This window comes from Akebia trifoliata, chromosome 14 (genome assembly GCF_017979445.1).
Source record: "Akebia trifoliata isolate Shusen 1 chromosome 14, ASM1797944v1, whole genome shotgun sequence".
Classification (NCBI taxonomy): domain Eukaryota; kingdom Viridiplantae; phylum Streptophyta; class Magnoliopsida; order Ranunculales; family Lardizabalaceae; genus Akebia; species Akebia trifoliata.
In genome coordinates this window covers 12506448-12531261 of record NC_141388.1, presented here as the reverse complement: position 1 = coordinate 12531261, position 24814 = coordinate 12506448, and the positions used below count along the sequence as shown (strand labels likewise).

The 24814-nt window shown below is 36.2% G+C and overlaps 1 protein-coding gene and 1 pseudogene across 1 annotated transcript; one reads left to right on the top strand and one right to left on the bottom strand.

Moving 5' to 3' along the window:
- Positions 1-122: 122 nt before the first annotated feature.
- On the bottom strand, positions 123-6866 carry ATERDJ3A (DNAJ heat shock N-terminal domain-containing protein). Its single transcript, XM_086422878.1, has 7 exons — positions 6646-6866; positions 4360-4415; positions 4141-4214; positions 2738-3261; positions 2308-2652; positions 1597-1953; positions 123-754 (listed from the first exon to the last, which is right to left on the bottom strand). Exons 1-7 carry the CDS (start codon positions 6730-6732, stop codon positions 428-430), a joined length of 1770 nt encoding a protein of 589 aa, XP_086279004.1. The 5' UTR covers positions 6733-6866; the 3' UTR covers positions 123-427.
- A 13319-nt stretch (positions 6867-20185) lies between these two features.
- LOC147386327 (uncharacterized) lies at positions 20186-23549 on the top strand (annotated as a pseudogene).
- The last annotated feature ends 1265 nt before the right edge of the window (positions 23550-24814 follow it).

Genomic DNA, 24814 nt, shown 5'->3' with positions numbered 1-24814 from the left:
ACTTGTTATGCTATCCTCACTCCATCAGAGACTTTTGCAGTTCAGTTCAGACTAATTTCCTTTGCAACAAAGAAAAAAAAAATGGTGATCAAGGAATTAAAATAGTTGAATGGAAACAATAATTGGAAAAACGATAAAATTTTATTAACAAGCTAATTTAATATATTTAATGTTCTGCAACCAAAACCACTTGGGCAGGTTCAAAGATTACTCCCAAACCCTATGTACACAGATCTCAGTCGCAATGATTTCTTCAGAAAACCAGCTCTATTTTGCACTTCTATAATATCTAGCTTTTTTTTTTCCTCACAACTACAGTATTAGTGATGGAGAAAGTACAAAGCTTCAGAGAACCCCAACCAAATAGCTAGGGTCTTAAACCAAATGAGCACCTACGCTGCATCACCTCCAATTTATAGATGAAAATTCAATAACTGAAGAACCCCGTCCTCTTTTTGTTCTCTCTCTCATTGAGCACGAGCTTCTGTTGTATCTTGGAGAACTGTACATCTCCATTGAGGACCGAACTGATGAAGCTCTCTACTTCCTCCAAACTCAATTCCTTTTTAAATGCTGCAAACTTCCCTTTACGGGGCTTGTATGCAACAATAAGCTTATCCTTGGACTTGAAACCGGACCTGTCAAAGGAGTTGAGGAATTCTGGCTGCTTGTTGGCATCCAACAGTGAGAAGGAAACAGAATCCCCGGAACTAGAATCTCGGTTCTGTCGCCTTGTTAGTGTTTTCTTAGAGACCTGAAAGCAAACAAGATACAATGAGTTCAAAAAACTCAAGTTCTGGATCAGAATTCATAGGAAGACACAATGGAGATGAAGACAAAAGCAAAGAATGTTCTTCATGTTTTGTATAGACAAGTTCATTCAAGCCTTGTAGAAATGATCTCAATGATGAGTGTGAGACAAGTACCACACTGGCCCACAAGCTCAAGAGTCCAGATAATTCACTAAAACAGTCAATCATAAGAAATGGATGATCGAACCACATGCACATAGAACTCGTTTCATGCATTCAATAACATTTCATTTAGCCCTGCAACATACAGCCCTCAAACCGTTGGCTAAACATTATGAGCTCAAAGGTGGGCCACAACAATGACTCGATCCATACAATAGATAAGAGAACATAAAATAATTAACACTAGATAATGATTTTCCAACATTAGAGATTAGCTTTAGAGAGCTCCTATTGGCACCCCAACTTTTACTTATTACACCCAATTAAAAATAAAGAAAATAAGTGAATAGTTTAAGTAAAAGTTGGAGTGCCAATAGAAGAGATCTCATTCTTTTGTTAGATTTTTTTTCTTGGGTTAGGATTTTATATGAACCTAATCATGATACTTGTAAACAACTACTGAAATTTCCTGAACGAGTGTTATAATGTTGAGATTATGATTTGAGCCAAACCTTTGTAATGTTTGAAGAGTGTGTTTTAATCTATAATCGGGGTGTGATAAATAATTTATGAAATTGGGGTGTAATAACTAAAAGTTGAGATGCCAATAGCAGCTCTCTAACTTTATGGATATAGACTTAGAAAAGAAGAAAGAATTTTATTGTAAAAAGAATTTACTTACAGAGGTCAAAATGGATTCTAGCTTTTCCCTTCCTTTCGATGATCTGAAAGCACCTATAAAGCATACAGGAATTCTACCTCCACAAAGGGCATCCAAATTTGAAGCAGTAAGCAAAGGCATCAATTTGTCTTGTGATTCAGTCTGTGGTGGCTTTTTAGCCTGACTAGAAGCTACCTTCTTATTCTTTTTCTCAAAACCATCAAATAAGCTACTCAATTCACCGATTGCAGACTTCAAATCTTTTACAGTAATTCCAGTTTTCAAAACATGCTTCTCCCCATTCGACAGCCAACCAACAACAGCTGGAAGTGCATCAACTCCTAACTTTTCCACCATTGGATCAGAAACATCACGAACCTGCACAAACATACAAATTAATGCAATCCTTCACATAAAACAGAGAGCAGAAATATGACTTAAGATTTATTTTATTTTTAAACCATGAAGCTGAATGAATTAACTTTACTAAAAAAACTGGCGTCAGGCAAGTCAACTCAGTGACCCCAAGAAGTCAAGCGGACTCAAGCATCCCTGAACCATGCAACATATACCATGTTGGGTTTTTGTTTTTGGTGGGGTGGGGAGGGGTGCTGACTTTGGCCAAGCCATCTGACCTTTTAATTCAAATGACATTTAAATGGCATAACTAGAACGAATAATGCGTAGACTTTTGTGACTTTGTTCACCAATGAGTTAAGTCTTCAGGCATACCTCTGCGTCGTAGAAGATGATGCGCTTGCGATACAGACCACCGAGAGCACGCCAGATCACAGGAGTCTCTTTCTTTGTGGAAAGTAGTAGCAGCCTAGGTAGATTTTCTACGGTGCTTGAAGAAAAATCAAAACTATTTAAGTCTACCCGTCTTGAAAATCTTGGCAACTGATCCTTACAGAACATCTTCAGACTTTTTGCATCCAAATCACCTTTGTACTCCACAAGTGAACCCTTGTTGTCGCTTGCTTTATATGAATAAATAAATATCCGAGCTGATTTGAAGGGTGACAAACCATGTTCCTTACATAGAGATTGTTCATTTTGGCAATCTATGCTACCAGCCTGTCAAAAGAAGATGACATGTATCATAATATATTCGGTAAAATATTCAAGATTTCAAAACACAAATACACCTGCATGCACGTACTTTCAATGCTCCTTGTAATGAGCCGGCAACCTCCTCAATCATAGATTGTAAGACATGATATCCCTTTGATGTGGGTCTGTGAGATAACAAAAGCCAAGTGATCCCTTTATCCATTATTTCTTTCTTGAACATCAGAGAATTAACGGCTTGGATATTCTTAGGGGAAGTTCTAGACCCAGAACGAGATCCAGTTGAGCTACCAAAACCACTGAACTGGTCCCCACCTTTCATGTCACCACCAAAAAAATTGGAGAATATATCATTTAACCCAAAACTGAATGAATTCCCACGCTGACTGGGATTGCCATAGGAAAATGAGAATGACTCCGAATTTCCCTGGCTGCCCATATTTTGCCACTCATTTGGTCTAAAGGTAAAACGACTGTTTCCCTGGCCACCACTGGTGAAATAGGTATATCCGTCTTGATTCCCCTGAGGACCAGCATCAAACCTGGGACTTCCCTTCTCATCCCCATATAAATCATAGTTCTTCCTCTTCTCTTCATCAGATAGAATTTCGTATGCTGGAAACAGACAAAATTATATTAGAAAGCATATATGTTAAGAACTTGAAGCAAATAATATACATATAGAAAAATATGATAAATTGCATGCCTTTAATGTGGCTCACAAACTGATCAAGAGAGACTGTACATTGGAGGGCCACATATTGGATCAGGCATGATGGTAAAGTCAGATAACTAGAGCCATATATGTGTGGGTCCATGTGTGTGAGAAAGTTTGTATGAATGTGTATATGTACATCAGACGAACTAGACAGTTCCAACTAGGCTGGCTATGATCCGAAATATACCCGATGTCTGAACCAGTCCGATCCGAAAAAACATGAAAAATCGGAATCAGATGTGCCCCAATCCGCTCCGAAAAAAATCCGATCCAAACGTTTTTTTTTTTTTTTTTTATTCTTAATTCCATATAAATACATATAGATTAAAAAAAAAAAAATTAATCTTTTTGGTCTCCCTCTATATTTGTAATTGGAAAGCAGATTTTTTTTAAAAACATTGAACATTGATAATTTGAAAATAAGGCATGTGTTCGGATCGGTTTCGGATAAAGGATGAAATGAAACGGATCGGAATTGATTCACATATTCATTAATCCAATCGGATCGGGTACATGTTTTAAAAAAATCGGACCAGTATTGGAATGGTACTGATTCGGTACAAAACAACTTTATTTCAGCACTCAATGTCCCACTAATTGGCAGACTTAACCATTGACTTTGTGTGAGAAACATGTCATATTATGCCGTCATTTGGGATAGGGTTACACTTATTGGATCAATAGCATGCCTTGAAAGGTTCACACAGAAGATGTGCGTCTTCGGCGTAGAAGAAATGCAAGAAGGGAATGCTACTAGGAAGGCCTAAACACAATACCGTTATTAATCTCAGCAAACTTCTCTTGTGCACCCTTATTTTTGTTCTTATCAGGGTGATATTTGAGGGAGAGCCTGCAAAAAAATAAAAGGAAACCAGACCAGAATTATAATAAGACTATATTTTCCAATGAAACTTTAGAGGCCGGAAAAGAAACGTACAGATGTTAATAGTGTCAAGCATAACAGTAGGAAATGGAAGTTCTAAAATAGGACGTACTTGTGGAAGGCTTTCTGAATTTCACGTTGGCTCGCATTTTGCTCAACCCCAAGAACCTTAATTTAAACGTGAAAAAAGCAAATTTAGATTCAAAAGAATAAGAGTAACTGAGAGGTAATTGATTGCACCATCAAGTCCACATAGGCTTCCACCTAGATATGTGAAATCCATGATTCTTATAGATAAAATACCCTACCTCCAAAAGGTGGCAAAATGTACCTTCTAGAGGCAGATGCCTATTCTGCATCTATGTAAACCATACAAGTCTAATTTGCCCAAAACACACACACACACACACACACAAAAGCAGATATAGCTTCACATTTCAGGCTTTCCAAATCATTTTTTAACAGGTAATGTGGTTAGTCCTTACCTATAGTTCTTGATGTTGCAAGTCTATACCCTTATTTGATTATGGACTTATATTTCTTGAGAGGAAGACCAATGTCTCAGTTTCTTCAGAATAAGCAAGTCTCTTATAGCCTCAAAACAGTATGGTACATGTAAAAAGTAATGCTTCTTACCTAGTTTGTTGAGAAATTTCACTTATTTCAATAACTCACACCAGTAACAAGTGACTAATTAAAGTCGTTCGCAACTTGTCCAATTTATCTAGATTTCTAGGGGAACTGATCTGTTAAGACTTGACCAAGTCATATCAAAATAATGACTCAATCAAACAGATATAGATACATCTTAAGTGTAACTCAGGCTAAGTCATTATTCCTTAATTCATCCTTAATATTTCCAGAAATTTAGAAAGGCCTATAGTAAGATGTTTATATTGCAATCAGTGAACAGCCAGGATATGCAACCTTGAGCTTGACACCACACGGAGTTTGTGAATGGAATCAGTGGCCTTAGACAGCATTAGTGGCTGCGAGAACAAACAAAATAGGGATAAGACTAAGAGTCGTAAAAATCACTAGGCCATCATATATCCCCATCCATTCAGTTGCATAAAGCAGCCAATCTAGGAAAACTTCAGTCAACCTCACTACAATCCTGCTAAAAGACAAAATGGAAGACTCCTCAAGTGACATTAAAAGGCGTGAGGACATTATGAAAACATTCTAGTAGTAAGTCCAAGGAGGATGACTTTGTGGAGAGAATGTGACGCAAGGTTCCAGGTTTCAATGCTTGAAGAAACAGCATGCCTTATAATCCCCAGTTTTAAAACTCAACCGAGATTGAGACAACTGGGGTAAGTCATCTTGCTCTCAAAGGCATCTGAGTGAGATATCCACTGTGAATCACTCCTCACATTGACTAGTCTGAGATCTGAGTCATCTCGCCCAAGATTTTACACAACGAGTCCACTGGTTTCATTGTTTTCTCAATTTAAAATATTCATGACAATGGGTTTCCAATGAATAACTTAACTCATCTCTATTATCTGGTGGTAGCCAATCGGGTTGAGGGTGGTTAGGTGATGGGTATTCTTCCTACTCCTCTCTGTGAGGGTCTCTATGGTGCCTGGATGGAAAGTCCATGATTAGGAAAGATCGAGGTGGAGATGAAAAACTGAATAATTTGTGATTTTGACAAACCAGTACTTGATTTTTCTTTGTTCATTCATTATTTCGAACATCACCTACAATATATTCACTCTCCAAAAGATTTCCTTCCATCATAAAATTCCTAAAAGAATTGAATCCCCCATTTTCAATGCCCATGTCAGGGGTCTCTCTGAATAGTCCCAAAGTTTCTGCAAACCCACAGATCGAAAGAATTTGCGCTCCTTGAGAAGAAATAGAAGAGATTGGGTTATTGAATCAATCATATAAAAGATCAGGTTGGAGAATTTGTTAATTTGTGGAGGTTCTCGCTTGAGAGAACGAGAAGACAATAACGCAAATCAGGTTAAGAGCTCCTTAGATGTTCCTCGATTTCTGTCCCCCATCGTCCATTGTTCAATAAGACATCCTAAAGATGATACTGTTTTTAATCTAAACTTGGTTCTTCTAAGCGAAAAATCATGATTTGTGTCAAAATATAATCACTTTCCAAACATTAAATCATTCCCCATTATGACATAATGCAATTAAATTAAAGAAGAAAAAAAAGTATTTGTGGCAACAACCTGACACAGACCCAAAAGAAAACCTAATTTTGATTCTTGCCTAACCCAAAACCCTGCCAATGGCGCCCTTCAAACCCAAAGCTTATCAATGATTTCGTCGCTAGGGTTTCACATAAAAAGGGAAAAGGGATTTTTTACATGAATTTCGAGTCAGCAAAAAAAAAACAAAAGAGACAAAGAAGACAAAGATCTTAGTATCGTACCTTGTACGGATCGGCAGTTTTTGCTTCTAAAACGAAGAAGACGATCGAAGCGAACAGAAGTATTGGTAATAGAAACCTGAGATTCATCTTGAATCTGTTGCTCTCTAACTGCGAAATTCGATTCGATTTGATTGTCAGTCGAGTAGCCTTTTTTATCTTTGAAACCTGGATTGGCAAAAGAGTTTTTTATTTTTGTCGTTTTGAATTTTACGTCTAAATTCTTCTAGAAATATATTTCGTTCACAAGATCGAGAAGCTTCGTACTTAGGAACACGTGGCGAAAGGAGGTGATTCCAACGTAGTTAACCAATAGAAAAGTAGAGTTCTTCATTATTTTTGTGTGATTAGTACTATCATGTCGTCCAAAGAATTCCAATTGGTTAAGAAACAGAATTACAGTTCCTCGTCGCCAGATCAATTTTGCGTGCCTCGGGATACGCGTGGTTAAGGTTTAACGTTATGCCATACAAGAGTCCTTGAAGGGTAATATTGTAATGTACATTGTGAGAGACATTTCCGACGTAAATGTGTGACAGAACCATAGATACCTCTTATCGTGATGATAGGTATTAATGATTCTGACAAACATCCACATTAATAATGTCTTCCATGTACATTTTAATGTTACTTCAACATTATCCGCTATATAAAAGAGTAATGATTTTCGAACTCTCCTTACGTGGCATACTCATAAGACTCTGTTGATGTCGCATGTGTTAGAATTATAGATCTTTTTTTGTTTCTCAGGATACACAACTGCATATAGTTATGGGGGATGTGCGGATGTGTATCTCGAAGCAGAAAAATCTATGGTTATAACACATACCACGTGAGAGTTAGATTATCTTGACTCAATATAAAATTAAAAAATAAATCCAACCAAATACGGGGTCAATTTCTAAGTATATCCATATTCAGACTTGGATCACAATAGATAAAATCGTATCCGAATCATTACTTTCACTTAATCCCAGTCCAACAAGATTGATTTGCTTGATTCAAAGACCGATCTATTGGATCCGAATCATTTACTTTAACTTAATCCCAATCCGACAAGACTGAATTGTTTGATTCAAAGAACGATTTATTGGAGAGGGAGAGAACCATGAAATATAAGAGGGCCACTTAATCCTAATCTGACAAGAATGAATTGCTTGATTCAAAGACCGATCTGTGAGGGTCAAGGGGGCTTGATTGGGTATGACACACCCAAGAGTTGAGAAAAATATACACTCAACACTCCCCTTCACATGTAAGGGTGTAATGAATTGAACTAGTAACCTTTATGAACTTAATGTTCTAATACTGTGTTAACCAACCAACTACTCTAAAAGACATATATGTTGGAGAGGGAGAGAACTATAAATATAAAAGGGTCAAGAGACTTAACTTCGGGTATAACACATCCAAAGAGTGGAGAAAAATATGTACTCAACATACAGTTCTTTGCTAATTGCTACATTATTCTATTTTACCATCATAATATTTTTATTTTGTAACAATTCTTGTTATATTAAAATAGTAGGAAATAATATTTTGAAAAACCTAAAATATAATTTTCAAAGTAATATATCATTCGGATCTAGACAGATACAGTATTGGATCCATATCTAACCCGGATCCAACTTGGATCAAGTGATATCAAATCATATTGAATCGATTTTTTTATTGGGATTTACCCCAGGGATCCAAAACCACTAATTTTGGATCACTCGAATATTGGATAAAATCCAACCCAATTTATGCCCTATCAAATCCCCTCTCCAGTATAATAAATTAATATTTAAGTCTGTTTAATTTCACTTTCAAAATAAATTTGAAATCCTCGAAAAAAAGTGATCATGAAAATTTGTTTTCTTTGGAAAAATGAATGTCATAGTCTAATTGTACCGAGAAAAATGTTTAAAATAGAGTTGCTTTTTAGTTTTGGGGAATAATTTAGAGTGTGGGAAACTCATTTTTCGGAGGTTAGAGTAATAACATTTTGCTTTGAAAAGGAAAAATAAATTTTTGGGACTGATAATCACTTGGAAATCGTCGTTTTTCACAAAATCAATTTCCACATGCAAATATAAAATCATACAAACCATAAAAGAAAATTCTAGTATTCAATATCACCAAGTATTCTCATGAGATAACACTAGTAGTTCGTTATAAAATCTCTGTCCTTAGAAAAGAAATTAGGCTAGCACGATTAATATAGTAAGACTTCAAACTTACCAAGGGTCGTGGAGCGCACTTGGAATGCTATGTTGGCCAAATAACATGGCAACCTTCTAGATTAGTTAATGGCATATAGATATGATTAAAAAAAATAGCATTGATTAAAGATTTGAAAATCGACATAGAACATAGACTTCAAACACGACTTTCGCTTGCATGAACAAACTTTTAGAGCGAAACGTAGCTTTCGCTTGTACAAACTGACTTTTGGGGTGACACCATGGTTTTTAAACTTTGTTTCACGTCTCGTCTCATTCGACATTGAGACAATGGTTTTTAAACATTTAAGAAATCTGAAATTTTCAGAAATGATTCCTCTTAAAAACAAAGCTAAAAAAACCTAATTTAAAAAAAAAATCATAATATACCTATCAAAATAAATAAATTAAATATTTACCTATCAAAATAAGGAAATTAAATATATTCCTATCAAAATAAATAAATTAAATATGAAGTTTTCCCCCAAAACTTTACTTTTTTTAGTTCACTTGGTTGAGAAGATGAAGAAAAATCGATTTGGGTGAAAGAATATAAGGTTAAAGACGTTTAACTTGCGATTTATTCATTGTTGTGAGCTCTTGCTGTCTCGAAAGAGATATTGGAAAATCTTGTCTGAGACGTATCGCTTATCTCAAGATACACAGTCGTCTCAAATAACATTGTGAGTTGGTCTCATTCAATCGAGATACCGAGTTAACTAAGGCGATATGTCTCAGTCTCGGACAAGTTTAAAAACCATGGGTGACACACAACTTTCACTTGTACAAACTTATTTTAGGGGCTAAACGGATTTTACAAAGATGCATTCAACCACCACTCAAAAGTATTGCACCAACATGACTGTAAAAAAAAAATGTCCTTAACTAAGCTTTTATAGAGTAAAGTACTTACATGCAGAAAAAAAATAGAAATTTATCAAAAAAGTAGAGTTTTCAAACTTATTTACCAAAACGGTAAACTATAACAAATATTTTCGAAAACGATAATTTATTATTTTTGAAAATATTTATTTTACTAAAATGGTAAAAACAATAAAATCAAATTTTTTGAGCCGAAAATACATTTTTTTGTTTTACTTATGCATTTACCATTCTAATCAGAAAATTAGTCATTAATTCTTATATTAATGAAATTTTCATCGATTCTAAACCTTCAAAAAATCAAAATTCTAATTGTACCTAATCCAATTTACAATATAGGGTTCAAATACCCCAAAACACAAACATAAACAATTTCGATGTAAGTTTCTCACAATCCCCACAACGGAGAGAGAGAGAGAGAGAGAGGTTGCATACCTGAACTTGGACTCCTTCAAGCTTTACAACTTATTCAATGAAAAACCCAAATAGAAATGAGAAAAAGACAGAAATGTGAAAAGAAGGGAGGAAGACTTCTTAGTGATTTCAGTGAAAATTAAAAAAATGGTATTTTCAGTATTAAAAAAATGATTTTATTACTTTTACCGATTTGGTAAAAAAAATATTTCTGAAAACAGTAAATTATTGCTTTCAGAAATAATTGCGACATTTTATCGATATGGTAAATAATCGATATTTTGTGCATGTTTTGGTAAATCTGCCTTCCATATATATAACATTATTATGAAAAAATGAAATAACAAAGAGGAAAAAAATTGCACAAGCATAAGGATTTAGGTGGTTAGGTAGTGTCTACATTCACGGATCAGGTCAAGAACAATCATTATTTTCTCTTGAGTTTTACAGTCCTAGGGATCTCTATAAATAAAATTGAAAGTTCCTAAAATACGACTAACTCTCAAAAATAGAAATCCCAAAAAAATAGAAAACCCTTAACAAAAAATTACACGATTGCCCTTTTCGTAATCTTAAAAATCTGGGATGGCGGGGGCAATGCCTCCTACACTGCCGACCCAGATCTTAAAAAATGTCATATAGCTCTCATGCAAGTCCTCCCAATTACTTAACGAGATACTCATGCCTTTATCTCGAGCATAGGTTCTAATGTGGGCAATATCAGTCAAGGGTGGGTAATAAGGATGAAATATTATATCAAAAAATCATCAAAATTGACTGCAATAAATTTAGTGACCTTCTTCCTAATCCAATACGAAGCCCTATGCTCACTTGAAATAGACTCTGCGGTTGCAACACTACCATCCCTGAAGCGAGAGCTCACTTTCACTATAGATGGGAATTGCATTGGAGAATGATCATAAACGGGGAATTTCCCAAGCCTAGACTTGCAAAAAATCTATTGACAAAAAATATTGCATCGTATAAAGATCATTAGACATGCACAAGTCCCTCTACAAAAATGATGGTTGACAATAAAACTCCCCAAGAAGATGGGGGCCAAAGGAACTCATCGATCATTCACTATTTTTATCATCAACAAGAACAAAAACTCTTGTACCTTCTTGTGAGGGGCACACTTCACTATATGTCGAGATTACCAATAAGCAACAAACCCCACCATATGACACTATTTGTCTTGTCCTTTCCTATCATTGAAACTTGTCAGACTCGACATGCCCTAAAAATATCTAATCCAATTAACAAAGTTACACACCTAACAATCTCATTCTTGGTGCTATCAATGATAGTAGGACAAGGGTTCTTTCTAGCAGTTAGTTACGCACTTTTCAACTCATTAACCATCTCCTTCTCTTCTGATGACAACTTCTAGTCACCCTTACCAATGTCACCCATAATGGGTAAGCCGACATCTCAAGGGTGATAAGTAGCTTACCCCAAGAAAATGCAAATGTGCAAGTTGTATTGCAATAATAGGAGGCTAAAGAGACCAAGCTCGGAGTACCCTTTTTGATCCATAATATAGAAGAAATATACAAAGCGTCATGAACGCTTGCAACCTCAACTTAGATGCCATTAAACTGCCTTCTGTTGTCATAAACTATGGTGCGCGATAAGTCAAATCTGTAGATAATGTTTTCTTATAGGAACTTCTGGACTTCCTACTGTCGAATTCTGGCTAAGGGAAACGTTTCTGCCTACTTTATGAAGTAATCTATCGCTACCAGCAAGAAAGTTAGGTTGCCTGGGCTCTGGGCAATGGGCCTACCAAGTCAATGCCCCACTGGACGAAATGCCACAGGCTAATAAGGGAATGAAGTTGCGTTACTAGTTACCGGATTATATTTTCATGCCTCTGGCAACTATCACAACGCTTGACATACGATGGTGCATCTTTTTGCAAGTAGGGCCAAAAGTATCCTTGAGAGAACACTTTAGGCGTTAAATTTCTCCCCCCTAAATGGTTTCCACAGTCACCTTCATAGAAATTTCTCAAAACTTCTTTCACTTCCTCTAGCACGAGGCTTCGCAGGAGTAGCCCCCTATAGACTTTTTGTACAAAACCCCATCTAGAACCGTATACCTCTTTGCTTTATTCTTAATCTGCTTGGCCTCCTTTGGATTGCTGGACAGCTCCCCACGCTACAAATTGGCTAGGATCAGACTCATCTACCCTTTTTTCTTTTTCAACTACTACTAAACTGGACAACCTAAACTCGTCTATTGATGAGTGTTCCTGATAGCTCAACGATAACTATCTCTTGCCCTGCCCGGCCAACATCGAGGTGACGTAGGCCAGTGCATCTGCATGTCTATTGTCTGCCCTTGGTATGTGCTCAATCTTAATGTCTCCTGCTCCCTGCACATCTACCCTGATCTTCTCCAGGTAAAGTTGCATCCGTGAATCCTGGGCTTCAAATGTCCCATTGGCGTGGTTGACCACTAATTGAGTGTCGTTGTAGACTGTGGTCTCTGTTACCCCCAATCCTACTAAGGATTCGAGGTCGAGCAGCATGGTCTCATATTCTACCTCGTTGTTTGAAACCTTGAACCCTAAGATCACCGCCTTCTCTATCCTGACTCTATCCAGAATGATTAGTACTATTCTGATTCTTGATCTCTTAAAATTGGATGACCCATCCACATAGACTTTCCACCTCGTTCTGTGTTATAGTTCTTACTCATCTTCCTCCTGTTGCAACTCTTCTACCAATAGATCTACTTTCTCATCCACTGGGATGTCTGCCAAGAAGTCAGCTACCACTTGGCCTTTCATCGAAACTCTTGGCTTGAATTCGAAGCCAAATTCTACTAATTGAACTACCCACTTGGCCATTTTACATGATCCTTCTACTTTTCCCAATACTATCTTCAGAGGAAATTCTGTGATGACTTGTACCCGATGTACCTTGGAAGTACGGTCGCAGGTGCACCGTTTAGACCAGTTCTAATCCCACCTTCTTAAGCCTTGTGTAGTGCATCTCTGCGTCTGTAAAGGTCTTGCTCAGGAAATGTGTTGTTTCCCTACTGTCCTGGTTCTGACCAAAGTTGAGCTAAGTGCATGTTCGGAACTGGCCAAATACACCCCTAACTCTTCTCCTGCCTCTGGCTTGAAGAGTATGGGTGGCTTGCCAAGATAACCTTTCAACTCTGAGAACACCCACTCACTCTTCTGTCCACTTGAATCGGGAGTTCTCTATAATAACTGGTACAAAATTCTACATTTATCGGTAGATCTGACTATGAAGCGATTCAAAGCAATTATTCTCCTTGCAAGTTTCTAGACTTACTTCTGAGTTTTTGGGGATGGCATCTCTATCAATGCCTTGATCTAGTATGGGTTGGCCTCGATTCCCCTCTTTGTGACTAAATAACCCAGGAATTTCCCTGAAATTAGTGCAAAGGTACACTTCTCTGGGTTGAGTTTCATTCTAACTTTCCTTATCCTAGAAAAAACTTATTCTAAATCTCCAACGTGGTCTTCCCTCTTTATACTTTTAACTAACAAGTCATCTATATACACCTCCGCTGTCCTTCCCAGCAAATCTCTAAATAGTTTTGTTACTAACCTCTGGTAGGTGGCCTCCGCATTCTTCAATCCAAAGGGCATCACCTTGTAGCAATAAAGCCCATGTTCCGTAATAAATGTCGTTTTCTCTTTATCATCCGGGCTGAGCTGTATCTGATTATAGCCTGAATAGTTATCCATAAAGGATAATCTCTCATGGCTAGAAGACGCGTCCACGAGCTGGTCTATCCTTGGCATTGGGAAGTTATCCTTGGGGCATGCCTTGTTCAAATTTGTAAAGTCTATGCAGACTCTGACTTTCACATTCTTCTTGGGCATTGTCACAATGTTAGCTATCCACTTCAGAAATTGCACCTCTTTTATGAATCCAACCCTGATTAGCCTGTTCTCATTCACTGTCTCTCTGAACCGCAGTGCTAATCTCCTTAGTTTCTACTTAACCAGTCTGAAGTCCGATTCGACGTTCAAATGGTGACAAATCACCTCTGGGCTGATCCTTGACATCTCCTTGATAGACCAAGTAAAGACATCTTTGTTTCTCCTTAAGCACTCTACTAACTCATTCAATTCTTCTGGTTTTAGCTCAGTACCTACTCCTATTTGCTTTCCCTCTCCTATGTCCACCATCTGTATACCTTCCAAGCATAGGGGCCACCAAGCTTGGTCTCCCCCACTGTAATTGTTATTGTTGAACTTTGTCTTCAACCGATTCTTCCTTGCTCAACGCGCACATTTGCGTTGTTACTTGGTCACCTCGGACATCCCACATCCCTTGTGATGTGGGAAACCTAAGAACTTGACAATAGGTGGATGGAACCGCTCATGTGTTCACCACCTCCCCAAAATGGCATTGTATAGGGAATTTGCCTCGACGACTATGAACCAGGTCATCAGGGTTACAGGCCCTACTTTGACCAGTAACACTATAAGGTTTACTAGATCTTCCATCAAAACCGACCAGTAGTGCACCTGCTAGAGCAAGGACACTCTTACTGAGACTCATCTTCAAAAAGGTCGACGCATACAAGATGTCCATCGAGTTGCCGCTATCTACCAGCACCCTTTTAAGCATGAGGTACCCTCCTGTAAGGTTATTACCAATACATCATAATGGGGTCTGGCCACTCATTCTAAATCTTTCTCTATAAACGCCACCGTTTGCTCCTCAAAGGATTCTAGTTTGATAGGTCCACTCCTCGTCTAAAGATATGAACCAAGTGCTCAGCTTTTCTTCTTTTTACTCTCTCAGTAATTCTGGTCTGCCCAAGTTTGTTGTTTTCCTCCTTAAGGACAATGTGTATCTACCCTCCCATCCTGTCCTCCAATTGACAATTATTTTGCCCTGTGACCTTTGTCCTGTAACAGATCTCCCCTTTGTCTTTTGGGCAAGTCTTTCAACTTACCTTGCTTTACTAATTTTCACAGAAATCTCCTTAGAGCCTGGCATCTATTAGTGGTGTGGGCTCGCACTTTGTGATACTCACCTTGGTTGATCTGATCTCGAGAAAGCGGCATGGGCCACTCGAAAAATGGCTCTGAGTAATAAGGGACAGTATTTCACTTGATGGCATAGTGAAATACGTCCCAGACCTCCTCTTCTCTCCGTCCTGTTCACGTGGACGCTTTCTGTCCTGCTACTGCGACTAGGGTTGCTTGCTAGGCTTTTCCACGACATGTATGACCTTGCTCTTTCCCATTGAACTTCGGAGATAATTTTCTAAGCGAATATAATTCTCCGTTATCTCAAACAGCTCGCCCAAAGTTTTTAACCTCTTATTTACAAGGGATCTGTACAATCCTAGGTTAAAGGGTATGGAGTTTTTGAACGCCACTAATGTCGTTCGTTCGTCACAACTCTCTAGTGACATCACTTCCTCTCTAAACTTCTTGGTGAATTCTCTGAGGCTTTTACCTGATCTTACCCACATGCTAAGCAGTGCGTCTGTCTCCTCCACTCTTTTGATTGTCGATGTATCGCATGACAAATGCAATACAAAGTTCCTCAAATAAGCTAATGGATCCACACGGTAGCTTGGGGAACCAGGTCAGAGCGTTCCCCTACAAACTCAAAAAGAACAATCTACACATTAACCGTTATTTCTTTTCTCACAACGTGAGCATTTGTCAGAAATGAAACAAATGCTCCACCGGGTCCCTCATTCCAGAATAAAGGGTAAATTGTGGTGGTACGAACTTCTTAAAGATTTCTTCAGCTAAAATCTCTACTGAAAAAGGAGATCTATGTATTCCCTGTACGGCTTGTGCTGCTGTTGTGCCTGCGTCTACGCTCCTTATCATCTCTTTCTCTTTTCTAATCATCTCTTTAACCTCTTCTCGAGTCAAACCTATTATAGGTTTGGCTCGAGTGGCTGCGATAGCAACCTCTGTTTTGTCCTCTCCTATAAGGATCAACGGCAGTGTGTTTCCTTCCATAATAGAGGTATGACCACCTTTACTTATTGCCTGAGGATCCTTCGGTATGTTGTCTCGTTTCGCCTGTTGGCAGTCATTGAGACGCTGACTCAAGTTCTGATTTTATTTTATCAAATCATTCATCCTCTTCTTCCTACTTTCTCATTGCCTCCAACATCGTCAGAAACTACGCGTCTACGACTGGAGCCATCAGCGGGGGCACATTAACTTCATTTGTTCTTGTGGATCTAACCATTGTTTCATTTGAAATCAATCTACAACTGGTGTTTCCACGGACAACACCAATTGTGTGTAGTTGAAATCTGATTGACGACCTTGATAGATCCCGTACGCACTAATCCCGAAGTAGCTTCCAGCATCCCCTTATTTGTGGTGGCCTGGTACTTGTCATAAATACTCCGACTCTCAAGTTAGAGAGACAGAGGAACAATAATTGATACTCGCTAGTCCTCGGTCCTTCCAACCCCTTACAATAGTGCTTACTGTGTTATTTAACCTAGGTATGTCAATGAATAGCCAAAATTAGAATTCAAAAATTTGGATATTATCCAAAAATTTTGGATATCAAATTTGGATTTGGATAGTTTTCAATATCCGATAGCGTTTCGGATACAAATTTGGATATAGCTGAATTCAAATTCAATAATATCCAATTTGAAAATACTAATAAATAAATATTATTTTATTTTTTCTTTTAGGTTAGAAGTAGAAGTGCAGAATTTTGAAGTTCTATTGAACAGAACTCAGCCCGACAGCAACCAATAACCCTTATCTTCTTTGATCCTTATCGTCATCGTCTTCAACCCCTTTAACCCTCATCGTCTTCAATCTAACATCCCTCATCGTCTTCAATCTAACATCCCTCATCAGCTTCAACCCCTTCAACCCTTATCGTCTTCAGCCCGACTGCCCTCATTGTCTTCAACCCTCATATCTTCAACCTATAACACTAGTCACGGTCGAAATCTCTCTTAGTAGCTCACCTTCAATATTGGCGTCCATTGACAGGCTGAATCAGTGCTGGAGTCTCTTTGTATCTCTCTCTCTATCTCTCAAAAGCTTTTAATCGTTACAGTCTGTGTGGATTCTAGTTAGTGTTTTACTTTTTAAATAAACTTCATGTGTCGATTCTGCATTTCTACTACTTAATTGCATTTTTTTTAATTCCTAAATTTGTTATAGATCTTTTGAGTTTGTTATTAGAAATATTCTTAAAAATATCTTTGAAAATGTCTCTCATTTGCTCTTTTATTCATTTTTGACAAAGTTTAAGAGCTCTAAAAGGATTGGTTATGACTTATGAGTAAGAAAAGAATAAATTGAAGATTATTATAGTACCATCTTTTCTTTGATCATCTGATTTCTAGTTTAGAATCTTGTGTATGTGTGTCCTAATATGATGTTTGAATGTTCGATAGAATTCATGAATTGGTGTACAATAAATAAAAATTAGTGTGGTAGAGAAAAGAAAAGAAAAAGTAATGTTTGTACCTAGAAATGCCCTCCAAGCATCGATGTATGTGTAGTTAAAGTAGTTTCTTCTTCCATTGACTGGGTCTGGAGAACGGTAGCAATCACAGAGGAGGACAACATTGTAATAGGTAACAAAAGCAAAGTAGATGGGAACAAGTGGCCCCATAATCCAACCCAATTGAGAAATATTCCATGACAATGTAAGTACACCCAATTGAGAACAAGGATTTTTTTAATTCGTAGTTGTCTTATATGTTTGATGTGTGGTTTTAAATCTTAGACGACACCAACTCTGGAGAGTCATCTCGATCTGGGAGGCATCCGGGCGAAATTTATATATAACTTAGTAGGAATAAACTTATGTTTAAAAATTAGAACACCAATGATTTATTTTTCTTAGTCTTTAAGAGTTCAAAAAAGTTGGGATTAATCTAGCAGTTAAGTTCCATTACAATAATTTATAATTTAGAGATAATAGCCGCAAGCCACCTAACAAGTAAAATTGAGTTTTCTATGAAGATGATTGGGTAGGGGTATTTTACTTTTGAGCTTGTCCACTTTCTTGAATCTTATTATCTTTTGTTTGATAATTCAATTAGTAATTTAAATAGCTAAGTAGGATATACATGTTGTTGGTATTTTGTAGGTTATAAAGAAAATGTCTCAGTCTGATCCATTAGTTAATACAACTTCTAGGTTGCATCTGCCCATTCTCCTATGATTGGTGATGATTGTAATGATAATGAACATACAAATGATATGATTCCATTGATCGATATTATAGATGAAACATCCATAGAAATTAAAAGTCGAAAAAGAAGGTCAAAAGTATGGTTAGAATTTGATGAAAAGAAATTGGAGGATGGGAGTATTCAAGCAATTTGTGTACATTATAAGAGGGCATTTGACAATTTTAGTTCAAAATGAACTACACATTTGATGAATCATACAAACACATATATGAGAAGATCCAATAAAGATGTCAAACAACAATTGTTGTCTGTTATAAAATCTAGTAAAAAACCCATAAAATTGACAAATTGAAAATATGATCATGAAAAAAGTAGAATGGATTTTGCGAAGATGATTGTGAAGCATGATTATTCTTTTAGTATGGGTGAGCACAAGTATTTTCAATTATTCATCAATGACGTTAATCCCATGGTTAAGTCATATTTTAGAAATACAAGACGAGTTGATTTAATGAAAGTTTATAACAAGATGAAAATTGGGTTACAAGACTTGTTTAATCAATTACCTTCTCAATGTAGTCTAACAACATATCTATGGACATCCGGTCATAAAAAATTTAATTATTCTTGTCTAATTTGCCATTACATAGACACTGATTGGATATTGAATAAGAAAATCATATCTTTTGAATTAATTCAAGGTTCACATTCTAGGGAAGCTTTGAATGAATTTATCAAATCTAAAGTATTAGATTGGAATCTGGATAAAAAGATATTTTCAATCACAGTCGATAATGCATTTAATAATGATGTAATGGTAAGAGATTTGAAAGATTGGTTATGCTCCAAAGGGATGTTAACACTTAATGGTGACTTATTTCATATAAGATGCAGTGCTCACGTTCTAAATTTACTTATTCAAGATAGGTTAAAAGAGATCAATGAAATTTTGAATAAGTTCAAGAACGTGTAAAGTTCGTAAAATCTTCTGCATCTAGAGGTTAAAAATTTGCAAGTGCATTGGCCCATACTAGGTTGACTGGAAAATGAGTGTCCAGGAATGTGTTAAATAGATGAAATTCTACCTATTTGATACTTGATAGTGCTTTAGCCGTACGTTCAGCATTTGAACGATTAGCGGAGTTAGCTCATAATTACAAATATTTACCATCTTCAGAAGAATGAGAAATAAGAAGAGTTATTTGTGACTATTTGAGAGTATTTTATGATACTACTTTTCACTTCTTAGGAGTCAAATATCCAACGACTAAATTATATTTTAAAGGTGTATGTGATGTTTATGATAACATCATTCAGTGACTTGTCTCTGAGCATAATTATGTGCATTAAATGATTTTCAAAATGATGTTTATGACAACATCATTCAGTGACTTGTCTCTGAGCATAATTATGTGCGTTAAATGATTTTCAAAATGATTGAAAAATTTGACAAATATTGAAGTATTAATAACTTGTTGATGAGCATTGGTGTGGTTCTTGATCCATGTTGTAAAATGGAGTTCATTGAGTTTGTATTTTCTAGAATTTACAGGAAAGATGCTGATATGCACATCAATAAAATGAAGAAATCAATGAATGAATTATACTCCAAGTATGTCATTTCAAATGATTCTTATACTAATTTAGTTAGTGGTTCGATTGGAGGTGGTTTGGGTATAGTTGATGATGGAAATTCTAATACTGGGAATTCAATGATGTAAGAAGAATTCAAGAAATTTATCCAAAAACATTTTCAAAATTTATAGCGAGTTCAAAAGACAGAATTTGATAAATACTTAGGTGAAGGTTTATTTCCATTGAAAAAAGATGAAAAAAGTTTTGATATATTACTCTGGTGGAAAAGTAATGATCTAAAGTTTCATACACTTGTAATGATGGCTCGTGACATTTTGACGGTTCCAGTATCTACTATAGCATTAGAATCAACATTTAGTAGTGGTGGTAGAATAATCACTGAATCTCGTTCTTCGTTGAATCTTAAAGTTATGGATGCCTTAGTTTGCGTAAAAGATTGGTTGCCATCCCTTAAGGGTAAATAATACAATTATTATACTTTATTAAATTTATATTTTATTGTGCATATCCTTCCTACTATATATATATATATATATATATATATATATATATATATATATTTTAGATGCTGTCAATTTGGTTGATTAAGTTTACGGCGATATGGATTTATATGAACTTTTAGTTTTAGTATTTTTAAAGTTTAAACATTATATGTTTTTTGATTGAAGAATGTTTCAATATGATTGTAATATTTAAATAACATATTTTTTATGGTGGTTGACTAATTGTTGTTTACTTTTCTATATGAGTTTCATATGTATTCTAGTTGAAAATTGCTGAAAGTTGAGATTTGTAGTTGGTTTTTGAGGTGAAAACTTGATGTACAGATCTCTGTAATTTTCTACTTGGGAGGCTAACCAGTTGGTATTTATGAACTGTCTTTTGATTCAATTCTTTGAATTCATTTCTATATACAGATCTACTAATTAGTGTAATTTTCCTTGTAATACTACTTAAATTAAAATTTAAATTATTCTTCTTTTACGTATTGCAAATACTATAATCTTGTGGCGGGCCCTGCCATTGTTCTCTCCTTTGTTGTCTCTGGTATCTCTGCCATGGTCTCGGTCTTTTATTACACTGAATTCACTATTGAAATTCCTGTGGTAGGTACGCTTCGAATGTACTTGGAAATTTAATTTTGTTCAAGTTAGAATTCTGATATGTAGTTTAGTTGTTTTTTTTATACATGCAATCTTTAACAAGAAACTATATGCTGTGAACCAAACAGAGCCCATCTTGTATCGCACATTTTACCCATTTGTCTGGATATATAGGATTTCATTCAACATTCATTCGAACCTCAAATGTTTAATTTGGTTGATAACAAATATATGAAGTAAATACCAAATATTAGTTGTTTTTTTTTTAATAATTCATGACTTTTTTTTTTCTAGATACAAAAATTAATAAAAAAACAACTAAAGAAGGATTACAAACAAAATCCTAGTGGATGAGAAAATCAGCCGAGTCTAAAATCAAAACAAAATAAGGAAAATACAGCTACCTAGGAATTTAAATTAACATGGTATATTGGACTTGCTCAACTTGCTGTGAGTTGAGTTGTGAGTTGCTCAACTTGCTCCCTTTTTAAAATTTAACTCACCCATATTTCTAAAAGTTGATTATATTTACGTATAGATAAGCCTTGATTGAGATTGGGAATTTTCTTTGCTTAATGGATGGCGCTACCGTATGTTGCATTGGATTTCAGAAAGTTCCAGGTCAAGAAATAACAATTTTAGGAGGTTTGATGATTGTAAGTTAGTCATAGATAGCGAAGATACCTTTTTTGAATTTTCTTATTGTAATTTAAGGACAAATTGATGGGTGTTCACTTCAAGCTTAAAAGATTTTAGATTTTTGAACTCATTAAACCTTAACTAAACAAGCAAATGTGTTCATTTTTCAGGGTTCGCGAGTTTCGGGTTTTCAAGTTAGCAATGTGCTTCCAATATATGCCTTAGCTGAATCAGGTCTTTTGGTGTTCTAATTGTAGATACCAATAGTGATTTAAACTTTTAGATCTTCCATTATTAGTCCTTTTTCTGATTTGCTGTTTTGTTTTCTAATATTTTTCACATTGTAACTATATGCATTACTGTGTATCTGTGACTTTTGTATGTGCCTGAATCTCTGTGAAATTTGACATTTATATAAGGATAAAATGTGGGTGTCTTGTTTGAAAATGAAATCTTATTAATCCTTAATTCTTTAGTGGATTGGATAAATTGTGTTATCAGTTATAATTTTGTTATTTCGTTGATCATGACTCCTCGTGGTGCCTAATTAGGAACCTATGTACATGACTTGAATATCATAGAAAGGGAGATGATTGGGTTATATCTTTTACGTCGAGTAGAATAATATACATGTAAGCATTTTGTATCTAGCTGTAAGTATGCATGAGTTTGGTCCAAAGTCACCATAAAATGGCATGAAGTGTTGGGTGATAGTTCACTTTGCACCATGTAAGATATCTATATAGTGTAAGAGCTTCTTTCCTTGTGCATTTTCTTATGTATACACCTCTCTACATCTTAATACCCTCATGCCAAATTATCTGAACTTTTCTCTAATAGAACACATTAAATAGTTCTCAACTAGGCTATAGAATCAAATGTTCCCGAAAAATGAAATTTACAATCAAGTATAAAAAAAACCTAAGCACTTTACATTTCACTAGTTTCTTGAGTATAATTTTCATTGAGTACAATTGCTAGATTGTTGCTTTTGCAGAATCATGATTCATGTAGTTTCATTTCTTGTAGTATCATACATCTACCCATGGGGTTAGGTACCGAGTTGGAATTGTTATCGAATGAGTTCTTAACGACAGAATCTAGAGCGGTTTGTTTAGAAAAACCACCACAATTCAGTTGTGCCTTCTTCACCTACTCACCTACATGGCCTTCTTAAGTTGGAACTTAAACATGGGTTGCCATTTATTGAGTTCTCATTGAAGGATTCAGAAGACGTTTATTCAGCCAAGTCATGGAGAACAGACAAGCCTTTTAATTGGATTTATACTTTTCATGCTATGAACAGTCAAAGGACAAGTAATAGTAATGGATGGGTTATAAAAGAAAGGCAGAAAGAGTCTTCTATGGTAGGCCAGATGCAAGTTTCTTGTTTTTTTGTTTCAGGAATGAGAAATGATGTCTCATTTGTTAATTCTATGATGACAGAGCTTGTGTTGTACGATATAATGCATGTAAGAAGGAAATCGGCCTAAGAAAGCATTTGTCGATCCTCTGACTCTGTTAGACCAGCCAAGGATACTTCTAGTGAAAGTTTGGTGGTTGAGTCAAATGACATAGTATCTGATATGGTGAGTCGCAAACTTAAGATGAGATGTGCTTCTGACAATGATGGTCTCGATGCTTCAACTCATTATCCTTTGGCACCCGCAGATTTGCATCCAAATCTTGAACTTGCGGCCATCATAATTCAAATTCCCTTTGAAAAGAGAGAGAGAGCTTGCAATATAGAAGTGGGGATAAGCTTGGTGGTAAAGAGCATATGAGATTGTTTGATTTTGTTTCTGTTGATGGCATCACCAGTGGTGCAAGCTGTGCAAAAGTCAAAGTGGTAACCCCATCTGGAACCCACAGGTTGTCGACTACAAAAGAATTTGGTGGGCCTTCAGCTTTACTTGATTGATGGAGGTCAGACGAATGCTGTGATTGTGGTGGCTGGGACATGGCCTACCCCCTTATCATTTGTGAGAGTCCGAGTGCACAAAATATGACAGATCATTCACTCATGGCAAAAAAACAACCTCTAGAACTCTTCTTTCAGGTATGAGAGTTACTCATACTTCATAGATAGCGAAGATGTTCAAGAGTTGAAGTTTACGCGTGGAAGTTAATTGTAATAAATTTGTATAAAAATAAGGCCAAATGAGAGTTCAAATTCATATCCGAATAAATTATCGAATATCCAATATTATCCCAAATTTCTTTTTACACTATTAAATGAATTTTGTCATATTTTCTAATTTTAGAATTAGAATTACAGAATGGAATTGGAGTGGTGTTAGAAAAAGTTGGTGTGGCAATAGAATTTCTCTAAATAAAATTCATATAATTTTTGAATAGTAAATAAGTTTCGGATAGTTTTCGAATTCAAATCGGATAATTTTCGAATTCGATTTGCAATCGGATTCGAGTCGGATAATATTGGATATTCGATAATTTATTTGAATACGAATTCAAATATTGATTAGTGATATCCGATCGTATTCGGATATCACTAAAAAATTTTGGATTCGAATTCGGATATAGTACTATCCGATCGAATACCTATCCGTTGACAGCTCTAACTCTCCCTAGAGTTTCCTTTTCTATAAGCTACAGTATAGGCCGCAATCATGGGATTTCTACTAATTCTGAGGGATTGTTTACCTAATCGAGGTATCCTGAAATGATCGAGTTTATCTGTTATGATTGCATCTGGAATTTTCGGAACTGACGTGCACGCAACAGTATTGCGATTTTCTCGAGGTCAGGTTTGCCCTGCTTGGTAGGGTTGACTCCACTTAATGCTGTGCTGCCCTGCTAGCCAGACTAGGGAGGCCTCTGTTCTAACCTACCCTATTTGTTGGGTAGCGCCTCATAAACTGATCTGTGTTAGGTACTATTCGGCTGGCTTGGACACGTGTATGGTTAAGATTGTTTGCGCAATTATTTTCCTTTACATTAAGTTTTTCTTGCAAAATAAAATATTAAATTTACCCCTTGATCAGGGGGGAGCTAGTAAGGAGCTGGTGGGGGCAATTGCCCCCATAGACCTTTGAGACACCCATATATTTTCAACTAATTACATGCCCCATTTGATCCCACTCCCTCACCTCTCTCCCCATTTGATCCCACTCCCTCACCTCCCTCCAATTTTTTTCCCCATAGAACTTTGAGACACCCCTATAT

Excerpts from the sequence above, each read along its gene's own strand:
- ATERDJ3A (XM_086422878.1), bottom strand. The coding sequence starts at position 6,732 with ATGAATCTCAGGTTTCTATTACCAATACTTCTGTTCGCTTCGATCGTC. Across the intron at positions 2,653-2,737 it reads CATTACAAGGAGCATTGAAA|GCTGGTAGCATAGATTGCCA; the intron begins GTACGTGCATGC and ends TTCTTTTGACAG. Across the intron at positions 755-1,596 it reads TAGAATCCATTTTGACCTCT|GTCTCTAAGAAAACACTAAC; the intron begins GTAAGTAAATTC and ends GTTTGCTTTCAG.